This window comes from Zosterops lateralis (genome assembly GCF_965231275.1).
Source record: "Zosterops lateralis genome assembly, chromosome: 3".
Taxonomy (NCBI): domain Eukaryota; kingdom Metazoa; phylum Chordata; class Aves; order Passeriformes; family Zosteropidae; genus Zosterops; species Zosterops lateralis.
This window is the reverse complement of record NC_139764.1, coordinates 5,262,097-5,285,998: the sequence shown is the minus strand read 5'-3', so window position 1 is coordinate 5,285,998 and position 23,902 is coordinate 5,262,097. Positions and strand designations below refer to the sequence as shown.

At 39.2% G+C, this 23,902-nt stretch overlaps 1 protein-coding gene across 10 annotated transcripts in view; it reads right to left on the bottom strand.

The window, feature by feature from the left end:
• PLCB4 (phospholipase C beta 4) overlaps positions 1–23,902 on the bottom strand; it is a 187,259-nt gene that overhangs the window by 50,284 nt on the left and 113,073 nt on the right. For all 10 annotated transcript variants that reach the window (XM_083857441.1, XM_083857442.1, XM_083857439.1 and 7 more), the window contains 12 exons: positions 21,669–21,748; positions 21,088–21,141; positions 15,399–15,480; positions 14,631–14,731; positions 13,941–13,998; positions 9,045–9,153; positions 6,181–6,391; positions 5,480–5,573; positions 4,817–4,896; positions 4,282–4,366; positions 1,434–1,524; positions 232–327 (listed from right to left, as the gene is read on the bottom strand). In XM_083857441.1, coding sequence (XP_083713567.1) covers positions 232–327; positions 1,434–1,524; positions 4,282–4,366; positions 4,817–4,896; positions 5,480–5,573; positions 6,181–6,391; positions 9,045–9,153; positions 13,941–13,998; positions 14,631–14,731; positions 15,399–15,480; positions 21,088–21,141; positions 21,669–21,748 — 1,141 coding nt within the window. The remainder of the gene's footprint in view (positions 1–231; positions 328–1,433; positions 1,525–4,281; positions 4,367–4,816; positions 4,897–5,479; positions 5,574–6,180; positions 6,392–9,044; positions 9,154–13,940; positions 13,999–14,630; positions 14,732–15,398; positions 15,481–21,087; positions 21,142–21,668; positions 21,749–23,902) is intronic.

Here is a 23,902-nt window from a genome sequence, read left to right as displayed (position 1 = left end):
AGACAGAATGAAAATCTGACTTGCTTGGTGCTCCAATATAACTTCTGAAGAGTAAATGGAAGTTAAAATTGTCTGGGATCAGGTGGCAAGGCTGGGGTCTGTATAAATGGTCCTGCACTGAGCCCAGACCTGCTGCTGCTGCCACAGACCACAGGCAGGTGGGTAAGGAGCACCCAGTCCACTGATCTACCACAGGCAGTGCCTGAGAGCCTTTCTCCAGGAAGTCCTCACCGCTTTCTATCTCCTCTTCATTATCATCCTCCAGGATATTTACAGGAGCAGAAGTTTCCCCAGCCTCCATCATCTTTTTCAGAGCATCAAGCTGTTCTGTTAATATGAAAAATAAAATTAAATTAGTCATGACATGAACAGTCTGTAGCACAAAGAAATACAAGAGAACCATCACAAAAGATTTCCTGATCCTCAGATGTACTTCTATTTAATGAGCCCTCTGATTTTTCAGATGGCAATAAAATTTTAGAGAATGAGTAAATAAACATCAATAAACACAGACTGTTGTTAGATCTGAAAAGTGATCAGTAAGAGCAGTGTCCAAAGCTCACTGAAGTTAAGGAAAATATTTCACAGAAGCACAGAATCAGTTAGGTTGGAAAAGGCCTCTGAGATGGAATCCAACCTCTGATTGACCTTTGTCAACCAGAGTGGTTGAGTGCCACATCCAGTCTTTCTTTAAACACCTCCAGGGATGGTGACTCCACCACCTCTGGGCAGCACATTCCAATGCCTAATCATCCTTTCTGTGAAGAAATTCCCCCTAAATTTCCACAGACTTTAAAAGTTTTTGGAGCAAGCATGTTACTTCCTCACAGAATAAACAGACAGCTGTCTCTTCAGGGCTTGATCCATGCAATTGGAGGCAAAGTGCTTGGACTTTCAACTGTGTTTCCATTTCAGTTTGACAGGAGGAGGACAGCCATGTATGACTGAAGCCAGTGCAAGGTCTGGGTGCTTATCTTTGAATGGAGAAGGACCAGGGTTTATCATTACAGCCATACTGGAAACTAATATAGCAACATTGTTACTGAAAGAAGATAAATATCAGAACTGGCAACAACACCAAGGAGAGCAATTTGAAATTCCATTTCATTTCATGGTTATTCTGGAAAAACACAGCAATGCAAACAGACCAGTGTCAGCAGAATTTACAAGAGATTCTATCTGCCTTGTATTTTAGCTCAACAAGAGTCTGATAAAAGTCCCAGAATTACATTTCTGTGTCTGTCTGTGCCTGTGCAGCATGCTGATATCAAGGCCTAGACTTACATGAAACACAGGGGCAAACCAGATGTTATTTACATATAATTCATATTCTTCCAACACTGAAGTAAAAACAATCTGGAAACTTTAGTAACAAAGTCTGTTTGTAGCGACCTGGACTTTTGTTTATTTAATATTTGACAAAAGTTACTTACTCTTTTCTACTTCAGGTTTCAGCCTTTTATTCTTTATGAGAATCTTTCTTTTGAGGTCATTAGGAGATGGTAAGGCTTTACCTTGTTCAAGCTGTAAAACAATTGAAAGCAAATGCTTAATAATAACAACAGCTATTTGGCCTGTCTCTATCCCTGTTTGGGATTGGGATTTTAGGACAGCCATACCAAGGGGCAGTGAAGAAGCAGTGCCACCTCAGGCACAACCCCAGAAGGTTGTGTGACTGCAGTTACACAGTTTCCTCTGCTTCTTCCCTATCCCAGGGGGAAGCTGTGCTCAGGTAAAGCTGCTGGATGAAGGCAGCAGTCAGGTCTCCAGCCTGTGCCACCCTCAGCTGCACTGCTCCAAACATTTTCCCATCTCTCCTGCCTAGCAGGGGGCGTGAATGTGACCTGCACCTCCTTGTCAGAGGAATTCCTACTTTCCCTCCCTCCCTCCCTCCCTCCCTGAGGTTCACACAGCCCAAGCCACAGCTTAGCCCCTGTTCATTTGATCTCTAAATAAGTCACCTTTTATGGTCCCCTTGAGGCAGCCCTCACACACTTGGAGAGTGGAAATGGACTGGCACTGGGGAATGGAAAAGTACCCAGTCCTCAGCTAGGTAACAGGGACTGGTTTTGACAGCAGGGTCACAGCTTCAGTATTTGTCAAAGGCAAAGGGGAAGTTTCACATACACACACAAACAAACATTAAGAAAAGGTTTGTTAAAATTTGGGGAAGGAGAAAAAATGTTATTCAGAATGGAGACAAAGTATGAAATCCTCTGATTTGTCCCCATCACATCATTGAGGCTAAGAAACAGAGGTTTGGCTAAGGTAATTAGCACCCTCTTCACCTCAGGCTTGCTAAGAATATTTTTCAGAGAGTTGCTGGCATAATCACAGAATATTCTGTGTTAGAAGGTACCCACAAGGATCAGAGTCCAACTCTCAAGTGAATGGCCCATACAGAGATTGAACTCACAACTTAGCATTCTCAGCACTATAACAGACTGGGCTTTTCAGTGAAGCCTAAATGATGTAGAAGGTATTTCCATAAACAGTGACAAATCTTAGAACAACTATTCAGAAATTCTTATCTCTTAATCCAAATCAGAGCTAGAGAGAAGCAGCACTCCAGGTGAACAAACAAAAGAACAAAGCACCACAAATTGAAACCAAATAAAAGCAGCAGAGGTGACAAATACCAACCCAGAAAAAAACCCAAACCAAATAACAAAAAAATTCAAACAACAAGAACAACAACACCCCTGAAGCAACAAATCAAACCAAATTAAAAAAAAAAAAACAAAACAACCAAACCAAAACAAAACAAAAAAATTACCAAAAAACCAAAACCCCTCATATCAACCCAACCCCAGAAGAATGGGTGGAAACCTCCTCGTGGGAGGGTAAGGGCCCTCCACACCAAGCAGACTGTTTCAGGCAGGGGGTTTCAGCACGTTGGATGAAGAGAATATATTTGCTCCTGACAGCACTGGGGCTGTAATTCCACTAGATGTCAGTGCCGCAGAGCTCATTCCTGCCAGGCTGCAATCCCAGACAAAGCCATACTTGGATGCCCCTTTGGACAAATATTTGCTTTTACTCAAAACCAAATCTGCTTCAGCCAAGTGCCATGTCTCTCCCAAGCTTGCCTTACTTAGTCACTAGCCCAGGTTATCAGGATCCAAGCACTTGCAAAGGATATTCCAAGCTCCTCCTGCCATTTCTGCAGTGTTTGCTTTGTGAGCAGCTGGGAACTGAATTCACCCACGAGGAGGAAAGGACACAAAATGCAAAAGGCTCAGCATGGCAGCCTTTGGCCAGCTCTATTTTAGGCTTCCCAGAGAGCTGCTGGAAGCTTTTTGTGAAGGATGTGGCAGCGCGCTACAAACATCACAGGGGGACACTACAGATTTAGTTCTTTGGGATGCACTTTTCAGGGCAAATACCTGACATTCACCAAACCTTGTGTGCTGTTGCCCCTGCAACATGAAGGGAAAGCCAGGAAAAGCAAAGCTCTAGGGATGCTAATGCCAGGAGCTCCCCTTGCCAGGGCCACTGAAAGGTAAATCATAGTCTTTCTTGCTGCGGTCCCCCACAGCACCACAGAGCATCTGTAGGCTTTGGGTGGCTGCTGGCACACAGTGAGCTCACTGTAAGGAGTGAGGAAAGTCTGGAGGAGGAGTAGCAAGCACTGTGTAACAAGCTGTTAAGTCTCAAACACTGTGTTTGTGAAGGAGGGTCTGTTGTTATCTCCTGCCATGCAGGAGAGTGCAGTGCATGTGGATTACAGTGCACTTGACAGTCCAAATGAGACTGCAGGAAACTCTTGGTGATTAATTTAATTCTTAACGCAGTAGTGGGGCCACCTAGACTGCAGGACCTGACCTGGAGCATGAAACATGCAATGTGCAGCTGAAAGAAGAGGTTTCTTCAGCTGACACCATGCAATTTATAATTGATTGCTATAATGAATTGTTTTTAAACAGTGACTGGCAATTTCAGAGTGAGGTATGAGCTGCAAAGACAATGTATGTAGTGTATTTTCTGTGGGTGCTGATATTATGCCACACATCAAGGGGGGAGGATTTCTCCAGGCTGCTTGCCAGAGCCCTGTACAGAAGAGATTAAACAAATCAGATCAAGACAAGTTTGTACCAAACAGCACAGCCACCCAAAACCACTAGTCATTTCTGGAAGTACAGGACTGGCAGTGAACAGCACTAAGGGTGATATGATCTCAGTTTATCACCTCTTTCAAATAAAACTAATACAAAAAAAAAAAAAAAAAAAAAAAAAAAAAAAAAAAAAAAAAAAGAGAGAGACTGGCAAAATGCAACATACTGGATGTGTTTCTAGAGGCTGCTTCAACAGGAGATCTCCAAAAAGATCTTCACAGTATTTTGACATTTTGTACTGTTGATATTTGCTGGAAAAGATTATGTCAGTTAATTTTTAAATATAAAAAAGAAATCCATATCACTCAGCACAAAAGAGTAATACTAAGTAATGTAGACATCCCAAATTATATACTGCCCACTTTGTTTCAACTGAGAAGTATTACTTTACTGTAATTATACTGTCAATAAAAGTCTATCATTTGACATAGATAGATTTAATGAGACCAAAAAAGTAGAACAACTGAATCTCACACAGCTAATGGAACATCCAAATACATCTCACAGCTTTATCACAGAAAAAATTATTGCCATTATTAAGCTACATAAAGATTGATTAGTATATTAACAGTATATTAAGCGACATTCAGTATGCTTGCATACCCCCCCACAATTTTCAAGTATTATATCACAGTATTTTAAACTGTATCTTCTCCCTCAGACAATGCACCATTTAAAAATTAAGAATGGGCACTACATACCTGCAGTGATTTTCAAATGAAAGAATGACAGGGTACTCTGATGTAACAAATGCTGTTTCCTTAATGGCTTGAATTACATCCTATAAAAAGGGAACAGTAGAATACAAGTTAGAATGGATCAAATTAAAAACATAATAAAAGGGATTTTATCCACCCCACCCTAAGAAACACAGGGCTATCTAAAATGTGCAAATGAATAGAGAAGGAGAAAAAATCCTGCGCTCTTGATGCCCCACAGCCTCCCTGCACCTGCAGCAGGGCAGCACCTTCACCCACAACCAGCAATCGACCTGCTGCTATCACCTACTGCCAGGGAGAATTCCTACTCCCAGAGAAACTCCTGCATCTTCAGGCTTTTCCCACAGCTAAGCAGACAACAAAGAAGATAATTATTCTGTGGTGCAAAGGGTCCTAGGATGTGAAGAAGTGGGGCAAAAGCAGCAAGCCTGCTCCCTGCAGTTTCTGCAGGAAGGCAGATGGAGCACAGGGCTGGGAGAGGCAAGGCAGAAATGAGCCCCAAAGTCTGGGCCAGAAATCCTGCCCATGTCAGTCCATCACACAGCAGCAACATTCCACTGCTAAGGAGAGGAAGGTGCTCTGGCTGGATTCTTATCCAGGGCTTCTCCTGGGGCTTGCTGCCAGGTGTAGAGGCCAGGCACTTACCTTGAAAAGAATGTCTGTGCACATTGCTTTTCCATGGGTTATTATTGGTTCTTGGTCTTCACCTTTGCCATCCCAACAGTCCAGCTCGACACACCTAAAGATCCAAGAAAAATAAACCTAGTGTTTTATTACAGGTGAGCTACCTGGGACATGTTTTACCAGTGATGGTCAGAGCAGTAAGTTGCAAATCAGTTTTGGGCATTGCACAACTCTTTCTAAGTTGTACATGCGTTATTTCAGACTTCTTCTATAATTTTGGATATACCACCTTAAATATAGCATGTGTGAGTGAATATATTCTTGTTTGGACAATAATGTCTTTAGCACTGTGTCACTCTTCTTATTCTCATTCTAGTAAGTGAAGAAATTAAGCAGGAAATCATAAATTTCCTGATTCTCATTAAAAACTTCTCACATACAAACTTCATAATTAAAAAGCAGAAAGCCCTCTGAAATTCTTCAGCTATCATTCTGAGATCAAACTTCTGTTAACTTTCTCACAAACTCTCTCCTTATATCAATTTCTACATTCCTCTGCCTGGTATTTTGTGAGAAAAATAAGATTCTTAAACAAACACATGTGGTTCCATTTGCCACACTAACACATTTATACATTCAATTGTACAATATATCAACACCAAGGTATATTATGTAATATTTCTAGTTTAAAGTCTCAGATTCACAAATATCCTGCTTCCAACCTGCATCCAGCCAAAAGCACTTGTCTGTACATCTCCACGGAAGACTTGCCACCAAACTGCCTGCCTGTTAAATAGGTATTGTGAGAGGAACTGATGAAATAATGAGCCAGAGGATGGTCCATCTCTTGATATAATTCCAAACGGTCTAAGAAAACTGGGGCATTTTCATCTGACATCAAATATCTGCAAAACCCATCACTGGATATGACACCTGGAAGGAAGAAGAAGGCATGGTAAATTACTGCCAGGTATTGAGAGTCAACAGGAGTCAAATCATCTCAGAGAGAGGAATTCTAGCAGAGAACCTTTTTTTTACACAGGTTCCTGTATGCAAACAGCTCTCCCCTTCCTCTGCTCGAGGCTGAGCAGCAGCTGATGCAAAATGTGCCATTATGTTCCCAGATAACCAAATTAAAAATCAGGTGCCCACCAGTTCAACATCTGAGGTCCAGCACTCATTATCAGCAGAACTAAGGCAGCAAAAGGAGGTGCAGAAGGCAAATAAGCAGTGATATCTCATCAGAACAGTGCCAATAATTTTGATCTCTGGGATTTTCTAAGTCAGGGATTGTGAGCTTGCGTGGACCATTCCTCCCCTCTTTGATATTTAGTCCTGTGCTACATCACTGTCAACCAGCTTGTGCAGAGACTGCTCCCCACTGATAGAAACATGGGGATGTGTACCTGAAAATCTTTGCAGTGGTTAATTTATAAAATATTAGGAAAATCTAAAATACCTCCCAGTTTACTGTTTGTTTATGTTCCTACCTTTGTAAATGAAAACAGAAATCTGCAATGAACAAGGGACACACAGGAATTCAGAACACAGAATTCATAACACCTCTCTCATCTGTCTGGGGGTCTATGCTTCAATATAGTACAAAAAAATACAAATCAAGGGGTCATTTTTAATGACGCCAAATTAGAAATACTTAGTATGGCAATATCAGTTTTAAAGAGGCCAAGGGTCTGAAAAATGAAAATTATCTGTGATAGGGAAGAAGAGATTACTCACAAAGAGCTGCTGCAGGGAATGGTTACCTGGCACTAATTTTGACATCACTTTCTCTGAAGTAATTTATGAACACTCAGCTATTGTTAAGGCAAGGTTGCAGCAGTCCTATTTTTATTTTCTTTAAGTTTATTTTTCTCTTATACAGAGAAGTGGAATGATCCCAGTTTCCATTCTACTCCCAACTTTCTGAAAAAATCCTCTACTGGAGCTTGAATTTTTTGTGCTTGGTGTCAGCCAGAGGTGAACTGTTTCAGAATGTTTTACTCAAGACCTCTTGGCTGATCCTGAGTATGAAAGAAAAGGGGGAAAAGGGAATTTTAGACTTGAAGAATGGCTTTATTTTGTTATCACCTTGTAATTTAAAGCAGCAGCACAGTATATTTCAGATGATCCAGGCTCCTAGTGCATCATCACCTTGTGGAGAAATGTCAAAGCTGGAGGAATGTTCTAGAAAAAATATTTGTTTGTCCTAAAACCAAACCCCAAAGAAAAAAAAAGATTGTCCTCGAGTATTTTGCTCAACAGCAAAGTTTTATCTAAGAAGGGGAAAGAAGCTGAAGAGAACAGCCAGTGCTGAGATCCCTGGAGGGAACACTCATAGGGGACTTCCACTGTTTTGTTGTTATTCTCCATAACCCCATCCCAGCAAAGGGTTTTCCACATTTATTGACAGAAATAAATCAATCAAAGAAGCTAAATAATTAGCCATGGTTGAATTTTTTTCCTAATTTTAGATTTATTTCCACCTTCAGAAAATATGTTTTTACACCTTCTGCCCTAACAGGTGGCAGCCACATTAGCACACCTTCCTGGTGTTGGAAAATATTTAAAATACACTAGCACCAAGAATCAAAGATGAGTGTTTTAAAAAATTATAAATAAAATGGGATAGAGCTGACAAAAAAAAAATCAATTAACACTCTGAGAATTTACTTCATTTAGAGAGGGAGGGAAAGCCTCAGGCTTTACTGGGGCAGGCTTAGATGCTGCCTCATTCTGTTGCCTGCTTTGCACATCCCTCACCCACAGAGGCTGCAGCACAGCTGGATGTGAAAATACTTCTACCTTGACCCATGAGCCTAAATGTCTGTGAAAGAGGATTCTTCTTAGGATGGGCTTTGCAAAGCTGCAATCTCCTCTCTGCTTGTCACAACCACTGCAAGCTAGTGAAAAGGGCAGGGAGCTCAGGTGGGGAAAGCAAAATTTTTCATTTCTGCAGTTGATCCCAACAGGGCTGCTACAGCAAAACAGGTAAGAACTGGGAACTAAGTTCAGTCCCTGACACCTCCCACACTCACAGCAGCTCAGGGCATGAGCAGCCCAAGGATGCCTTGTAGGTGCTTCCTGCAACTCTGCTCGGAGAGAACACTTCAATTCACCCACTTAAAACACCCTGTTCTGATCCAGGCTGATGCCCTCAAGCACTAGAGAGATTATATCATAAGAAGGTGGATGCATATGGCAATTTCTTTTGTATTTTTGCACAGTATCTGTACTTTGCAGAGATTTGCTGTCTCTCTGAGACACTGACCACAGCCATTTGCACGCTGCCTTGCTGCTGGAAGGAGTCTCCTCTGCTCCATATTTACTCAATCCAGCCTCTCCCTTTTCTACCAGGATTTGCAGCCACACTCTAACCTGGATCAGGATAATAATCCTTGTAAAAACTATCTGAATTTGAGGAGGAGGTATTTTTTTCAGCAGAGCAGTTTCCTGGTCCAGTACCCTACACAAGTGCTTGTCCCCAGACCACAGAGACTGTAAACTCCCTTTTAAAAGTCTGACTGCTTCAGAACAAATTCCCCAAATGCCTAAACCCAGTGAACCCTGAATTCCCTCCCCCATTTACCTTTCCTCTTCAAGTCTTCATCTGGCTCATATGTCTCAATTATCTGCATTGCTCTTTTTGTGTCATAAAAGGGAAATAAAATTTCATTGAGCCGAGGATCTCGTTGATGCTAAGGTTAGAAAACAATGGAATTCAGCAAAACAATACAGTGCATGGCTATCATCCAAGAGCATTTCGCTACTGTAGATGAGAAAGAAAGAAGTGGACATTTACAAAAAAAAAAAGAAAAAAAAAAGCAGCCCTAAAATTTACAGACTATTAAACAGCAACTTCAGCATTAGGTAGAAAACGAACTTTATCTTCCATAAGAAACCTAGGCAGTTTGATCACAAAAATATTAAAAAAAAATAAATTCCAATGCAATCATATAATTGGTCTTACTCTTGCTTATCACGAAAATAATGACTGCACATGGGATCTGTGCAATGAGATGTTGAAAATAAATAGCTAAATGTCCCTTTGTAAATTTTCTGTCTAATCCTTTTCTTTTGCAAAGTGACAGACTTGACTGATGGCACTGTAATCACTTCTGCAAAAATGCAAGTCTTACAAAATACCTACAGCTAAAGCAAAAGAGTAAAATAAAGTTAACACTATAAATATAGAATTAGAAATCTGAAATTTAGAAATATGAAAGTACTGGATGATTATTTGTGAATCATGGAAACATCGTATTTTTAACTATTCAAAAACCAGCATAGGTTCTTAGAAGAAATATGCACAAGAACTTCACAGCATCATCTCTTCAATTCACAATAATTTACAATATTAGGATTTCGTAATACATGTCACATTTAGGTACAATTTAGCAGTGACTTGTAATAGAATAATAAAATTCAGAATTTTTATGCTTTCACTTGATAGTGTGCTATGTAACTTTGGGTTTTTTCTCCATGCTGGATTAGAGCTGCACACTGTGTGCCTGATTCTCCATTAAAACAAAATTAAAACCAGAATTGATGGAATAGTGACACGTAAGCAGATGCAACAAAACAAAGAAATAAATATGACTCTGAAAACACTCTTTTACCCCAGAAGGTGCACAGTTTCCAAGCTTTAGTTTCAGCAGAATTCAGAGATGTAACAGGCCACCCTCATATTGGCAATCAAGAATTTGGAGTGGATGGGATGGTGTTTACATGGCGTAAACAGCACTAACAGCATTTGCTGTAATTCCTTATGTGGAACTTTTTTGATTTCTTTTTTTCTTTTTCTTTTTTTCCATGAGAAAAATAATATCCAATCCAATCTCTTTTATTATTTTTTTTTTTACAACCAATCCATTGGTGCACGTGCTTAATTAACTCCAAGAAATTACAACCAATGCCAATTCAATCATGCAATTATGGAGGGCTCTTTCAAGTAATGCCACTGGCAGTCTGCAGCATCTAAACACAGCAGGTTTGTTCAGGCCAGATGGGCTCTTGGGATGCCCCAGTAAAACTCAGATGAAACATGACACGACAGCAGATGGATGCAGGACATGACTTGCTCAGCAGCACACACCAACAACACCACAACACTGGCATGCAACAGTTCCACGGTGACAAAGGACAAGGCTTCACACCGTTAGTGACAATACACCACCTCAAAAAATGGTAAGAAATAGTAGGGAAGGTTCTTTGCTCAAGAAAAGGGCTCTTCCCCTCTTGCTTTCTTCTAAAGTTAGTAATGAGCAAACAGAAGAAAATAGGTGGGATAAAGCAAACAGTCTCCTCTTCAGAAAAAGTCCCAGAGTTATCAGAAGGAGCTAAGACCAAAATATTCTTCCAGTGATCATTGCTTACACTCAATCCTTCGTATAAACCAAAGTGTATCATTACGGTCACTTTGTTTAAAAAATAAAGTTGGCAACAGATAAAGATCAATTTTTAAAAAGTGATAATGTTCTCTAGTGTCCCTTGGGAAAACTATTCTGCACCACAGAGTTTGGTGGCACAGGGAACCTGTGACACAAAAACAGACCAAAATTTAAGTGTGAAATTTCATCTCAAAAGATGACATGCCCTGGGACTAATTTTGTACGTGCAACAAAGCTGTGTTTGATTGTTCTGGTTACCATGCCAGATAGGGCATCCTTCCACCAGGCATTCCCAAACATATGAGGATGAACTGACTAAAAACATGAGGCGAAAGGATGCCCAGAGGGTTCTGCAAAGAGAGAAAGCTCATTCGGCCTCCCCAGGCTGCCTCCAGCACCTTGGAGTGGGTGCAAACTGAGACACGCAGCAGCTGAAAGTGATAAAACTAGTTCTGCCTCCTGGATTTGCCCTGGGAGTGGTGAGAAGGCCCTTTTGGGGACATGAACAGCTAGGGGATGGGAAGGAGGGAGGAAGAGGAAGCAACTGGAAGAGAGAGAGGGAAGAAGAGCAAGGAATTGGGAATAGGAAAGGATCTCCCCGTACCTCCCTCCCAAAAGAATGGATGAGTCCTGGTCAGACTACTGAAAATTCTATTTTAACTGTTACTTTGCCTTGTTATTTTATTGCTGTAAATGAACTGCAGGAGCAAATGTCAGTGGTAGTGATTTCAGTCCCTTTTCTACTATATTTCTTTTTCTTTTTTTTTTCCAAAATTTGACTCTAAAAATAGGAGATCTAGACAAAATACTCAGTGCATGACAACAATTACGTTTTTAAAAACTTCCCAGAGGCTTAAATACTGAAGCACAATTAAATAAACTGTCAGCCAGCAGCATTTAAAAGTCAAATAGAGACAGGAGGTTGGAAAAACTCCAGGAAAGCTGCTCACTCTCCCCTCATACCCAGTAACATATCCTCATGCTCTCTTAAAAAACCCATAACACTTGGAGCTTCTGCAGCATGCCTTGGAGGTTACTTCAAAATAATTTAAGCTAAAGAGTCTCATGAAGAGTTGCTCTGCCAAGTAACTTCCCTCTCCTATGTAATGATAATAATCTTTTCATATTTGCCAGCATTAGACACCACTGCTAATTGCAGTGTTGGCCAGCTGCCAAGGGGATAGAAATGATCCCCTCAGGAGGCACTTTCTGGGTAATTTTCTGCCTTTCAAACTATGGCCGAAACTTTAAACTCTGTTTGGGGACCAAAAGACCTCCAGCACAGACCAAAGGCATTGGTTTCAGTCACCAGAATAAATATCCTACTCTAGAAAAAACACTTGAGTAATTTTTTCCCAGCTCTGGTCACCAACTAAAGAGGCCAACCATAAGATTTACAATCGCAAAATGCATTTTGTCAATATGAATGTAGTCAACAAGATGCATTTTTCCCCAATAGTACCTATGAAATAAGGTTTCTAATTCTGTGAAAAGAACTGCTAAAGCAACATAAAATTGAGAGCACAACAACTCAATCTTATTTTTTCAAACTATTACGGGAGATACGAGGCTCATACCAATGCTGGCAGCTTTTCTTCAGAAGTTTAGGCTTCAAGGAACTATATTTTAAAATAAACCAATTAGAGATCAATTTTAAAATAATAATAAAATAGTAATTTACCTGAAAATGAAGAGTGAAACTAAAAAAATCAGAAGCTAAAATGGTTTAAAGTGGGGATAGGGCTGTGGGTTTCAAGCAGTAAAATGTATCTAGCACTACAGGTGAATTGAGGGGTGAGGTGCTCTAAAGGGATAATTTATAATTTAAATCACAACACTATCCTTTCTCTCTCCAATGCAGAAGCAAAAATTACAAGCCTTAGCTCTGACCCCAGCCCTGCAAACATTTAGACACTGAATTTAGCTGTGATAAAAGGATGTCTCACAGCAGTAAGATTAAGCCTGTGCTCCAGCTTGCCAATAGATATGAACCAAAAGCCCAAGTATATAACCCCAATTATGTAATTGAACTGTTAATCTCCTCTCTGTCTTTTCTTTTTGAATATCCCTTCTACAAGTAATTCAGATTTAGTGAAGAGTAAAGCACACATTCTGTACTGAAAAATAAAATTATAATCTAAATTTGATATATAGGGAACTTATAGCTTGGATCTTCATACTGAAGCGTCCAATAAATAAACACATATATAAACATATATAAAATTGAACTATAGCTAGTAAAAAAAAAAATAAATGGAGAATTTTTTTGGTAATGCACCTAAGAATGTCACACAGTGAGGTTGGCAGCTTCTCATGTTCTGTATGACAATAATCTACTGGTACAAAACCAAGTAGGATGTGTCTGTTTTCCATGGGTGTGTTCTTGTCAAATCCACACAGTGCGTACATTGCTGGAATTCCAAAGGAGTCAGTTTTCTATAACTTACTGTGCTTTAGGAATAGAAAAGAGCCAATCCCACACTGTTTATTGAACTACTTCACACACTCATGATGCTTTTAAGAAATTCTAAATACTCCTGCCAACTGTATACTGGAAATACAGCAATAAAAATATTTCCTTTTATTCTGCATACCTGATATTTTAAAAATCATATACAAACTCTTAAAATATCCTCTTAGCTCTTAGATTTGTAACAGATTGAATTAATACTGCTGAGGAGAATCAAATTCCTGTTTATAAATGCCTACTTCAGTTTTTCTATTATTCTAGAAGGACTAGCAGATATATTTAGCTGGGGCCTACAGGTAAAATAATTGCCTGCAATAAAATACTGGGTGTATTTTAGTGGAAACTGCATCGAATGCCACAGCATAAAAAGCATTAACCACACAGAACACACACCATAACAACACAGCAGCAAGTAATCAACAGATGCAACTGCAAAGCCAACATGTAGAAAGCACAACACCACACACGACTGGAGCTGATTTTTGCACCTGCGGGTTACCAAAATGGAAAGATCAGCAGATCAGAGGCATAGCAAATGATGGCATGGTGCATGCAATGGAAAGATTGGAAGAAGCAAGCCACTGCAGACAGACTTGTATGGTAGTTAATGTATGAAAAAGCTTACTTCATTTAGAAAGCTCACTAATTGGTCTACCGTTAAATAATCAGTTTTGTCTCCATTGCTGAAAAGGAATTTATTAGAGAATGTAAGTTTTTATACACGATGCTACAGTAGGTATGATTTACATGTTGACATTGTTGATACTTTTAAAAACCACCTACCATTATCTACTTGAAAATAGCTCTATAATCTCAAAATGAACAGTCACAGAAAACATACTAACTGTCTATGCTGGGCACAGTATATCTCCCACAACACATCCTCCTATCACTGAACAAACATTACTTCATAAAACAACATGTAAGTCCTCCAGCTGAGAATAAATTGGGTGAAGAGACTTTTCAAACTTCAAATTTCTTACTTAATTAGTTCACATACTGTGTTAATCATCTAAAGGAGCAAGTTAAAAATTACAATAGTTAGTAAAGCCAATGAAAAAAAAAAAAAAAAAAAAAAAAGTTCCAGGTGCTTCCTTTAACTCATGTAAAAGTTGCTCTAAGATACAGAGTGAACTTTTACATTAAAAGTCTGAGAAGGGAGGAAGGGGAAAAACATAGATTGGAGCTTGTTCTAAAGTACTGCTGATGCTACTAGTATTCAGGATAAATTTTACAGTGTTCTATCACTATTAGTTAGGGACTAAAAACACAGTAAAATGTCTTTAAAGCAAGATTATATTCAATTTGAACTTACATCTTCTTGAAGAGATCCTCTATGTCAGTTCGGGGACATATCTTTTGGGTGAGCTCATAAAATTTCTCATAAGTAAAAGCTGAAGGCTCAATTTCATCATTCTGCAACAAAATGCAAAGACAGATTTACCCAGACAAGGGAGCTTGTGTGCTCTTTTCCCAAGAGAATATATCAGAAAAAAGTGACTGAGAACTGGTTCAGCTTCTTCCCAAGTATAAATTTACCTGGTTTCTTTTGTATTCTCTCAAAGTAATTCTAAATTCACCTTTATCATAGACCTGTTTGATGTGCTTGTATTCTAACCTCACAGTAACAATAATCATACATAAACACAGAGCTGGAAAACAATCTATTTTTCTTCTGAAGCTTAATAAAAACCAAACCCAAACCCAAAAAGTTCAAGCCATCACCTCTCTGGGACTGCTGGCAGAGACTCCCACTGCAAGTGGAACAGAGCTGGAGAGCAGCTCTCCAAAGGAGAGGAGCAAAGATGTAGTACATGCATATTTTGTGCTTATATACTTTGCATAAATGAACAAAAGGTAGCTTGTGACAGAGAAGAAGGGAAGCCTCCTCTAAGAGGTTTAAGGACCTCTGTGTTACAGATTTAATTACTTTTTGGCTCTAGTAAACAGCCTCCAGTGATTAGTAAGTAACACACCATAGGCACGCTTTTTGTGATGCAAATGAATTCGATTACAGCTAAAAACGTGAATGAGTCATCATTTTATTAGTATACAAAAACAGTTATTCAAAACTACTAAATACCTTTCCACTGGGAAGACCTAATTCCTTAAGTGCCTGAAAGATCACTTTTTCTGTTTTACCTGATGCAAAGGTTCTGGTTATGCTAAAATAAAAAACAGTAGAGAGAAGAAAAAAAAAAAACAAAAAAAAAAAACAAAAACAAAAACAAAAAAAAAACAACACAGAGAAATGTTAGTCACTTTTTAAACAATCTGTTCTCTCTCTCTCTTGCTTTTACTGCCAACATTTTCCTCTGGCTTCAATTGATGAATGTAAGCAGCTTCCAAGTAATAGTGCACTTGAAGAAGTGCTCTAAGCTCCACAGAGCAGCATGGCCCTGCCTGCAAGCCAGCCATTAAAAAACACATCAAAATAATGAACTGCAAACAGGACAAAAGAGCGCTTTTTTTTCCCCCCAATACACTGGGATACTGAGCCATGCAAAGCATTCTTTTGTTTGCTCTTTTAAGCTGTGTGCTGATATAAATGACTATTTAGAAAGCAGCAGATTCTCTGAGGGAGGAGACTCCTATCTCTGGTCATTCCTGGTTGTGGTGACTTCCCTTCCATTCCAGGCATTAAACTGGAGTGGGCTGTTCCCAAAGGGAGCTTTCTTCCTCTCCTTTTCTAGCAGCTGCTGCTATCAAGATACTCCCAGCCACATGCCAAATCCCATCCCCTCCTCCCTCTGGATGCTCCCTCACCTCACAGCCATTGAGAATATTCTGTCCTAGTCATGCTACATATACACAAATCCTTTAGGTATACTTCAGCTGCCTCTGAAATATTTCCCCCCAAACTGATGAACATTCTGCTCCTTCCCAAAGCATTATTTCACCAATGCATAAAACTAGCAAACTGGTTTCACTTGGAATAAGATAAATCCCACAAAAATGTAGTTATTTGGTATGATTAATATGAGAGTGGTCCAATTTTGTTTCCATTTGAGATGAGTCTGAATAATCTCTGGGTCTGGAAAGGGGGGTCCAAACCTGACAGCTCTCCTGCCTTCTCTTTAGGGTTTGAGCTAAAATGCTGGGACCCACAACCCTTTGGTTTTGGTGTCTTAGTCTGGAGAGAGAAACTGAAGTCTGTATCCAATACGTATTTCTAACAAAAACTGTACATTGGGAAACACTCTATGGCTGCTGATAAGAACGTGTTGCTCTTTATCATTGAGCGAGACAAACATTTGCTGAGACATTTTGTTAGCCTCATGCATAATAAATAATTTCACATGGCAAGAGACATGAAACAAATTGTTGCCTCTATTTGTTGCCATAGCGATTCATGGTTGGTTTATTCTCCAAAACACTCTAAACTGCCTATGTAAATGTTTTCATACTAATAAAATTAAAATCAGGAAGTGAAAATATCTAAATGATAAAAAAATATTTTAACAAAACTTAGCCATATTTTTCTTCTTACTGGGTCCTTACAACACTCAAGATTTCTATGTCCCTATTTAGGCATCTAAGTTAGCTGTTTGATTTTTCCAAAGCTGATAAGTACCAAGATATTTTCACTAAAATATAGACTGAGTTTAACTTTAGGCACTTGTTTCTTAAAAAAATCCCCAGGCATCTATTTTTCCTGCTAATTCTAAACCACAGAGTAATGTTAGCTCTACAATTTACAACCTATTTCCAGCCCTGTAAATTTCTGGTTTTTGTAATGAATTGGACACCAATAATAAATGTCCTGTAAAACATGTAATATTGGTGTAAGTAATTATTCAGATGTGTGCCAAGATTCCATGGCTGCAGGGAACTTACTTTTGATGCCAAATGTATCTTTTTATTTCACAAAAGCTGACAGCAAACATAGCAGTAATTTGTAATGAGAGCAGCAGTGTAGAGAAGATTGCATGAATTAAAAAAGATTGTAAAAATACAGCATGACACATTCATTTTGCTAAGGCTATTGCAAATAAAATTGCTTTTCCTTCTATCAGAAGAGACTTCATCCTAGCAGATTTACATTCATCTTGACACCTACAGGTGTTTACTCCTCATGTTCCACCTACAGTGGTTTGGGGTTTCTGGTAACATGCCAATGTACTTCCTCATAAATATTTAAAGTACTTCCCAACTCTGGGACTGAGGGATATGACTCAATCGTGCTTGTTGATGGATTAAATGACTTGGTTACTTCAGATCTTCAGCACTTTCCAACCATTACCTCAAAAATCAAGCCAGCACAACCTGTGGAAATCAATCTTTTAGCATGGCTCCACTGAGTTTATCAGCTTGGCTTGACCTGCCTACACTATACAAGGAATTGTCTAACTTTGATTTACAACCAACACTGAAGTATTGAAACAGATTTCTTCCAGACACTCTGGAGTAATTGATACAAAACACACTTAAAAAACCTCTACTTTCAAACTACCTTAATTAAACTCCTGAAAAAGAGTTAAGCTTCATTTGTTTAGTTTTTTCTTTTTTTACTATATATTTTCATAGTTAGAACCTAAACGTGCTTGAATCCTTTTAAATTAAAGGATTAAATTCATTAAAGGATTTATTATGAAAGGATTTAAATTCTCCTTTCTTAAAAGGAGAAGCAAAGACTTAGCACAGCTAATTTCTAACCAGGCTCTAGATGAGCAGGTGCAACTCACTCACATAGAAAATCTATTTTCTGCCAGCAGAAAGTTGAAGAAACCAAGTAGATTTTTTTCTCAACAAACACTGACCTATTAATTCATCTGTTACAGTAGTGTTAAAATCTGAACATACAAAATATCTTACAAATGTCATGTCTTTTCAAGAGCTGTAAATGTAATTCTAGACTCAGACTGCTAAAATTTATTAAAGCCCAAAAGGCAAAACTGCTACTCTTCTAAAGGTTTTCACACTGCTAACTGCCAGAATTTCTTCTCTTCCAAACACAGTGCATTGATAGCAACAGATCTATGCCCCAGAATACATTAAAATCCAAAAGCAGCTTGAGAAAAATCTTTGTGACTTTGCAACTACCAACAGTACAGCCAAGGAGTCAGGAGTATTTATGACATTCACACCCAACAGCCTGAGGGGTGTCAGCCAACCAAGGCTCATCATTCCCTAGGGGGAATGGGGAGTGGCAAAACTTATTTCAAACTTGGGAAGAAATGCAAAGACCTCTGATTCTGCAGGTGAGGGTTTTTTTGGTTGTTTTTTTTTCCATTGGTGTTTTAGTGCACTTCTGTGTAAAAATGAAATACTGGTGGATTTTGTGATACACATTCCTACAGCTGAACAGACCTGCTGGGGGTTCTGCTGGGAGAGAAACCTTCCCATCTGTATCCCCAGAGCCATAGCAATTGCTACAGGCAGCAGGAGGAGGAGGAAGCAAGGCTGAATAAGTAACAGTGGATTTAAAACAAGTAAAAGAGAAAGGTCAGTTGGAGGGGAAACATCAGTGGTTTAAACCAGTCAAAGAGGTACAAGGGGGGAAGCTTGGGTAGCAAATGTGAAACTTTGGTGGCCCTTGCATAGCAGAGCCATTCAGCTCACATTTCCCAGTGCTTCCTGCCTTGCCATCCTCATATACATCCCCTCCTTATGCATCTCCCTCCTCCTCTCTCCTTTTGATCTCTACTTCCCTTCTCTGCACTGAGGGTTCATGGAAGAAATGGTGAAGTAGTGAAATCCCCCAGCCCAGGCTGACCCCTGGGTATCTGTGTGTCCCACTCTACGATCAGCAGCTCCTGCTGGATCAGGCCAATCCCATGGCCCTACATCAGGGCCCTGATTCCCTCTCTTTTCCGATGCAGATCTGCAGAGCAGACTGATTTTTTTTCTCTCCTCCATTCCTATTCCTCTTCTCACTGACACCTCTTCTCGTCCTTTAAGTGGGTGACACAGCACTTCCCATGTGAGCCCCAAAAATTTGCCACATTTTACCCCACACCAAGATTGCACATTCCTTGGATTTTGCAGATGCAAAGGAGATTCAGCTTCATGGAATAGTAGATCTTTTATGAATTTGTAAGCAACCTACTGCCGCGGCCGAAGGTGAAGGAGCGAGACACATCAATATGATGAGTAGGCTAATGCTCCATTTATTGTTGCGTCCGTGCGGACTCTTATACAGTTTTTTGCTTCCGTCTACGCGATCATGCATTTTCCTATTTGCTATAAACATTTTGCACGAGGCAAGCATGCATAAAGCTCTACTATTGATTGGTTGGCATTTACCTAGCAAAGTTTCCTGTTTGCGGTTTTTTTTTTGATGCTGCTTAGATGCTACCTCCATATGTCTTTTCTCAACTCCTGCTTAACTTTGCAGTTTCAAGGTTACTGTGTCCTTTATATCTTTCTGTAAGCATTGTTAACTGTTAAAGCCCCAACAACCTACTTTTACAATAAATTAAACTGCTAGGGGCTGATTTACATTAACCTGTAAATAGTGCAAATTCAAATTTAAAGATTTAATACACTGGACCCAGTGAACTGGATTTTTGAGCAATAGACAGTCTGCATACACTAATCAGTATGCTGCAGCACAACAGAGAGAATTTATGCCTGACTAAACGTGATATAAATTATTTAAAGGCAGAAACAGTTTCAGACAAGTTAGCACACTATAAATTCATACTGTGGAATAGGGTTCTGTGTTCAAACAGAGGCATAGAGCTGTAAAGTCCCAAAAATTGATTTGTCCCTGTGGTTTTGTTCCCTCACCGTTACCCTCCAGCTGATGATATTCCTCATGGGACTTCTGCACAGGAGGTGCTTCATGGAAGCTGAGTTTGAGAAATAAGCAGGGACTTGGCCATGTGAGAACTGGAAGAATAATACACTGAAGCAGCTTTAACACTGTCAAGGTGTCACCTGAGTCCTGAAGCTAAAGAAACCTGGAAAGCAGCATGGCAGGCCCTTTGTCTTTTTGCAGATTCTATAGATGCAAAATCCTCTTTCCCTCTTCGGAAAAAAATGAACGTTGTGTGAGGTTTATCTTACAAAGCCCTCCCTCTTGCTCCCTTCTGTGAGTTTCTCTTTATGAAAAATCAGTATGCCCCAAAAATCTGGTTTGCATGTACTTTATGAGGAGAAAAGCAGCTTAATGTACGAGCAAGAATGAAGTCCTAGAGCAGGAGGGGGGAGTATTATTGCCTAGCCAGAGTGGTGAAAACCACTAACTTGCAATAGTTAATAGCTGCACAGAAAGAAAGATGCTGTTCTGGCTTTGCTGTTCCTGACAACAAGTAACCCGACAATTCATTTACCATATGGACAAAAACAAATATTATCTGGGGGGTTCCTATAAAAGCAGAAGCATTTTTGGCAGACACATATACATCTCTTTTACAAGGAACTACAGTTTAAAAGTACCTTTTTGTCCTCTACTTAACTGGACTGCAAGCTTTTATGGTTCTTTTTTTAAAGCATTTTATCAAATTTTACAACTGAAAAAACCATCCCAGGGTTTGAGGAATGTTAGGCTGAGAAATCTGAAGCTCTTAACTCTAAGTGACTTTGAAAATTATTAGAACTCATGTCTTCATTACAATGGACTGCAATAAAAAAATAATTACTAGGCTAATAAGAAGTCCTGCCTAGCTTACCAAGGAGGGCAGATAACAATATCTAGTTCTGTACTCTACTCTTATATATGTGTTAGTAATAAAATTAATATTAGATTTCACTATTAAGCCACAGCATTTTATTAAAATTATAGAACTAGGAACTGAAAAAACCTAGAGCTCCCCAGCTGTGCTTACCTCCGAACTGGAATTTTCCCATTTGTGTTTGTTAAAAAGGCCAGCTTCATCCAACTGAAATTAGGAATGAAATATTTTAAAAATACTATTAATTAAAATTGGAATCTAGATATCTATGTTTAACCTATTGCCCTGTCAGCTAAATGAGTACAAACAAATAATTGTTCTGCAATAAAAACATTTTTTTGTAACATTTTAGCACTTGAGGCAGGGCAGTTCTTTAAACTGTAAAGGCAAAAAGCAGCCAAAAAAATCAGTACAGCAATTAACGCAAGGGTGAAGATGAGAAAGTCTCATGAGGTTTTGCTTGCATATGCATGAAGGAGAAAACAAACCAGCCAATAATTAAAACATACACTACAATAAATCAAATGAACAGTCATAAATTCTCCTGTAATTTCTCCTGGGCAGGTGCCAGATATAGCCTTGAGACCAATTCTTAACTCATTTAACACCATTTTCTTTAGGACACTGTTTTGTAAATGTCAAATTATGAAAAATAATTTTGTTTTTCAATTCCAACAAGGAAAATAAAAGGACAGAAAAATAAAGGAGAAAGGGGAGGAAAGAAAGTAACTTACTGTTTCTTGAGACACGTCATTGGACTGACATTGTTAGCTCTAAAGTTATGTATGATGGATCCAAGCCCTTCTACCCATTGCTGAAAAACACAAAAATGCCAAGACAAAAAATTAGGAAAAATGAAGAGGGGAAAAAGGAGGAAAGTTTATATTAGGGGAAGGCTCCTCCTTGAAGCCATGGATAATGTTAATAACCTGTGCTGAAGAAAAAACTACCCATGTCACAGCCTATGCCATGGAAAAGTCCAGCCACATTTCATCCATTGTACCCACTAATATTTCATCCTCCATGACACAAAGGGATTGTGCTTTCCATTCTTCCAAATGCTACAGGTAGTATCAGCAGTGCTAATAGATCAGTTTTGCCAGCCAAAGCAAGCGATCCACTGACTGATTTATTAAGGCCTCTATTTATATCCTATATGAACATTTGCCTCCCTATTGGTGGTGAGGGGCAATATCAGCTATTAATAAGTACCATTATCCAGTGTGTGAGGATGTATTTCACTGGTCCAGTTTAGAAAAGGAATGAAATAAAATATTAATAAGCTAGAGCAAACCACAGAGGGGCACAACAACCGCTCAGTGATGCCAAACTTTTATAACACCCTGTTACATATTCAAGTCCTGCTTATTGCTTGTTTTCATCCTTAAAATGCACAACATTCCAAATAATCACTGGGATGACTTCCAGCCAGCAGTAGCATTACAGCACTTATTTATGTAATTCCTCTTTTAGGGATCTATGTTTCTGCTGTAGCCTGCACCCCGACTTTGCAGAGCTGTAGAGAAGCAGCTTAAGGCTGAGGCCCTGACATGAATACTCATGGATATCAGCAAGGATCCTGGCAGGAAAAAGCCATGGAAAGAGGGGAAAATAGCAGTGCTACAAGCCAAGTTCAATCTCAATTATGCCATTGTTACACTGGGATTACTCAACTGACAATTTACACTGGTGGAATTGAGATGGGATTTGGTCCACTGCTAAATATTAACCTTGTGAATAAAGGAGCTTTTTGCTTCTGGCCAAATGCTGTGCATGCAGCTTGAGCTGACTTTGGCAGGATCCAGAATATGACACTTATAAATAGATGCAGATGAGTGTATTTTTATTTTCATGAATGAGTGCTGTACATCTGCAAGACAGATGAAAAAAAAATCATGATTTATATTGGAGGAACACTAACCTCTTTGGGAAATGGCATATTGTAAACTGCACGCAGCAAATCCCTGGAGGCTAAAACAAGGTCTAGGATGTCAATTCAACAGATAAACAACACACTTAAGGAGACCCCTGTACTCATGAAATATTAAATCTGTTTTGCTTTAGGAAAAGTAGTCACTGATTAAGATATGTGTTAATATTTAAGAGATCTTTTTAAAGTTATCTTTTAAACAAGTACTGCTTAAAATACGCATTTAAATACATCAACTGTGTGTCTGAGAATCATTTGAAAAACAGAACTATCACTTATGACAAAAAGTAGTATTCGGGGTTTTCTTAGGTGTGTTTTTGGCCTTGAAAACAACCCCCCAGTAAGAGTCTGCCCTCCCATCTCTCTTGTTCCAGCTGCATGAGTAAGATGACTTTGTAGTCATAGGCTGAAGGGACTGCCTAGGAAGATAAAGTAAGCAAGGTTCATGGGGCAAGATAATATTATTTATTGGCACTGATATAACTAGAAGCCACTGACAGATTTAGGAAACACTTATCTTTTCCTACAAATGTTCCCTCACCTCAGATGATAAAGGAATGGTGCTTGTGATAATTCCAGGGTAACAGCCTGAACAAATTTTACATAGGCTAGAACTGTTTTCCTAGAACTGTTAAAGTTCAACTATCATCAACTACCTACATTTGGGGTTTGTAGTTCGTTTAAGTTTGGGGTTTTTTGGTTTGTTTTTGGGGTTGGGGGATTTTTGGCTTGTTAAGTTTTTTCTGTTTTGCTTGTTTTTGTTGTTGTTTAAATCAATTAAATGTAACATTCCCTGCATTAACACTGTCACAGCTATACAAACATTTGTCCTCATATGATATTCATTGGTCTGTACCCCTTCAAAACTCCTCAGCCTTCCAACACCGATCCAACCACACAGTGGCAGGTTCACTGCAAACAAAAAACCCTTGCACAATTAAATTACACCAAATGCATGTTGTGAATAAGCTGCAGGCTTTCTCCCAATTTTTTTTCTGCCAAAAAACCACCACTGGTGCAATGCTGACCATATCAGCA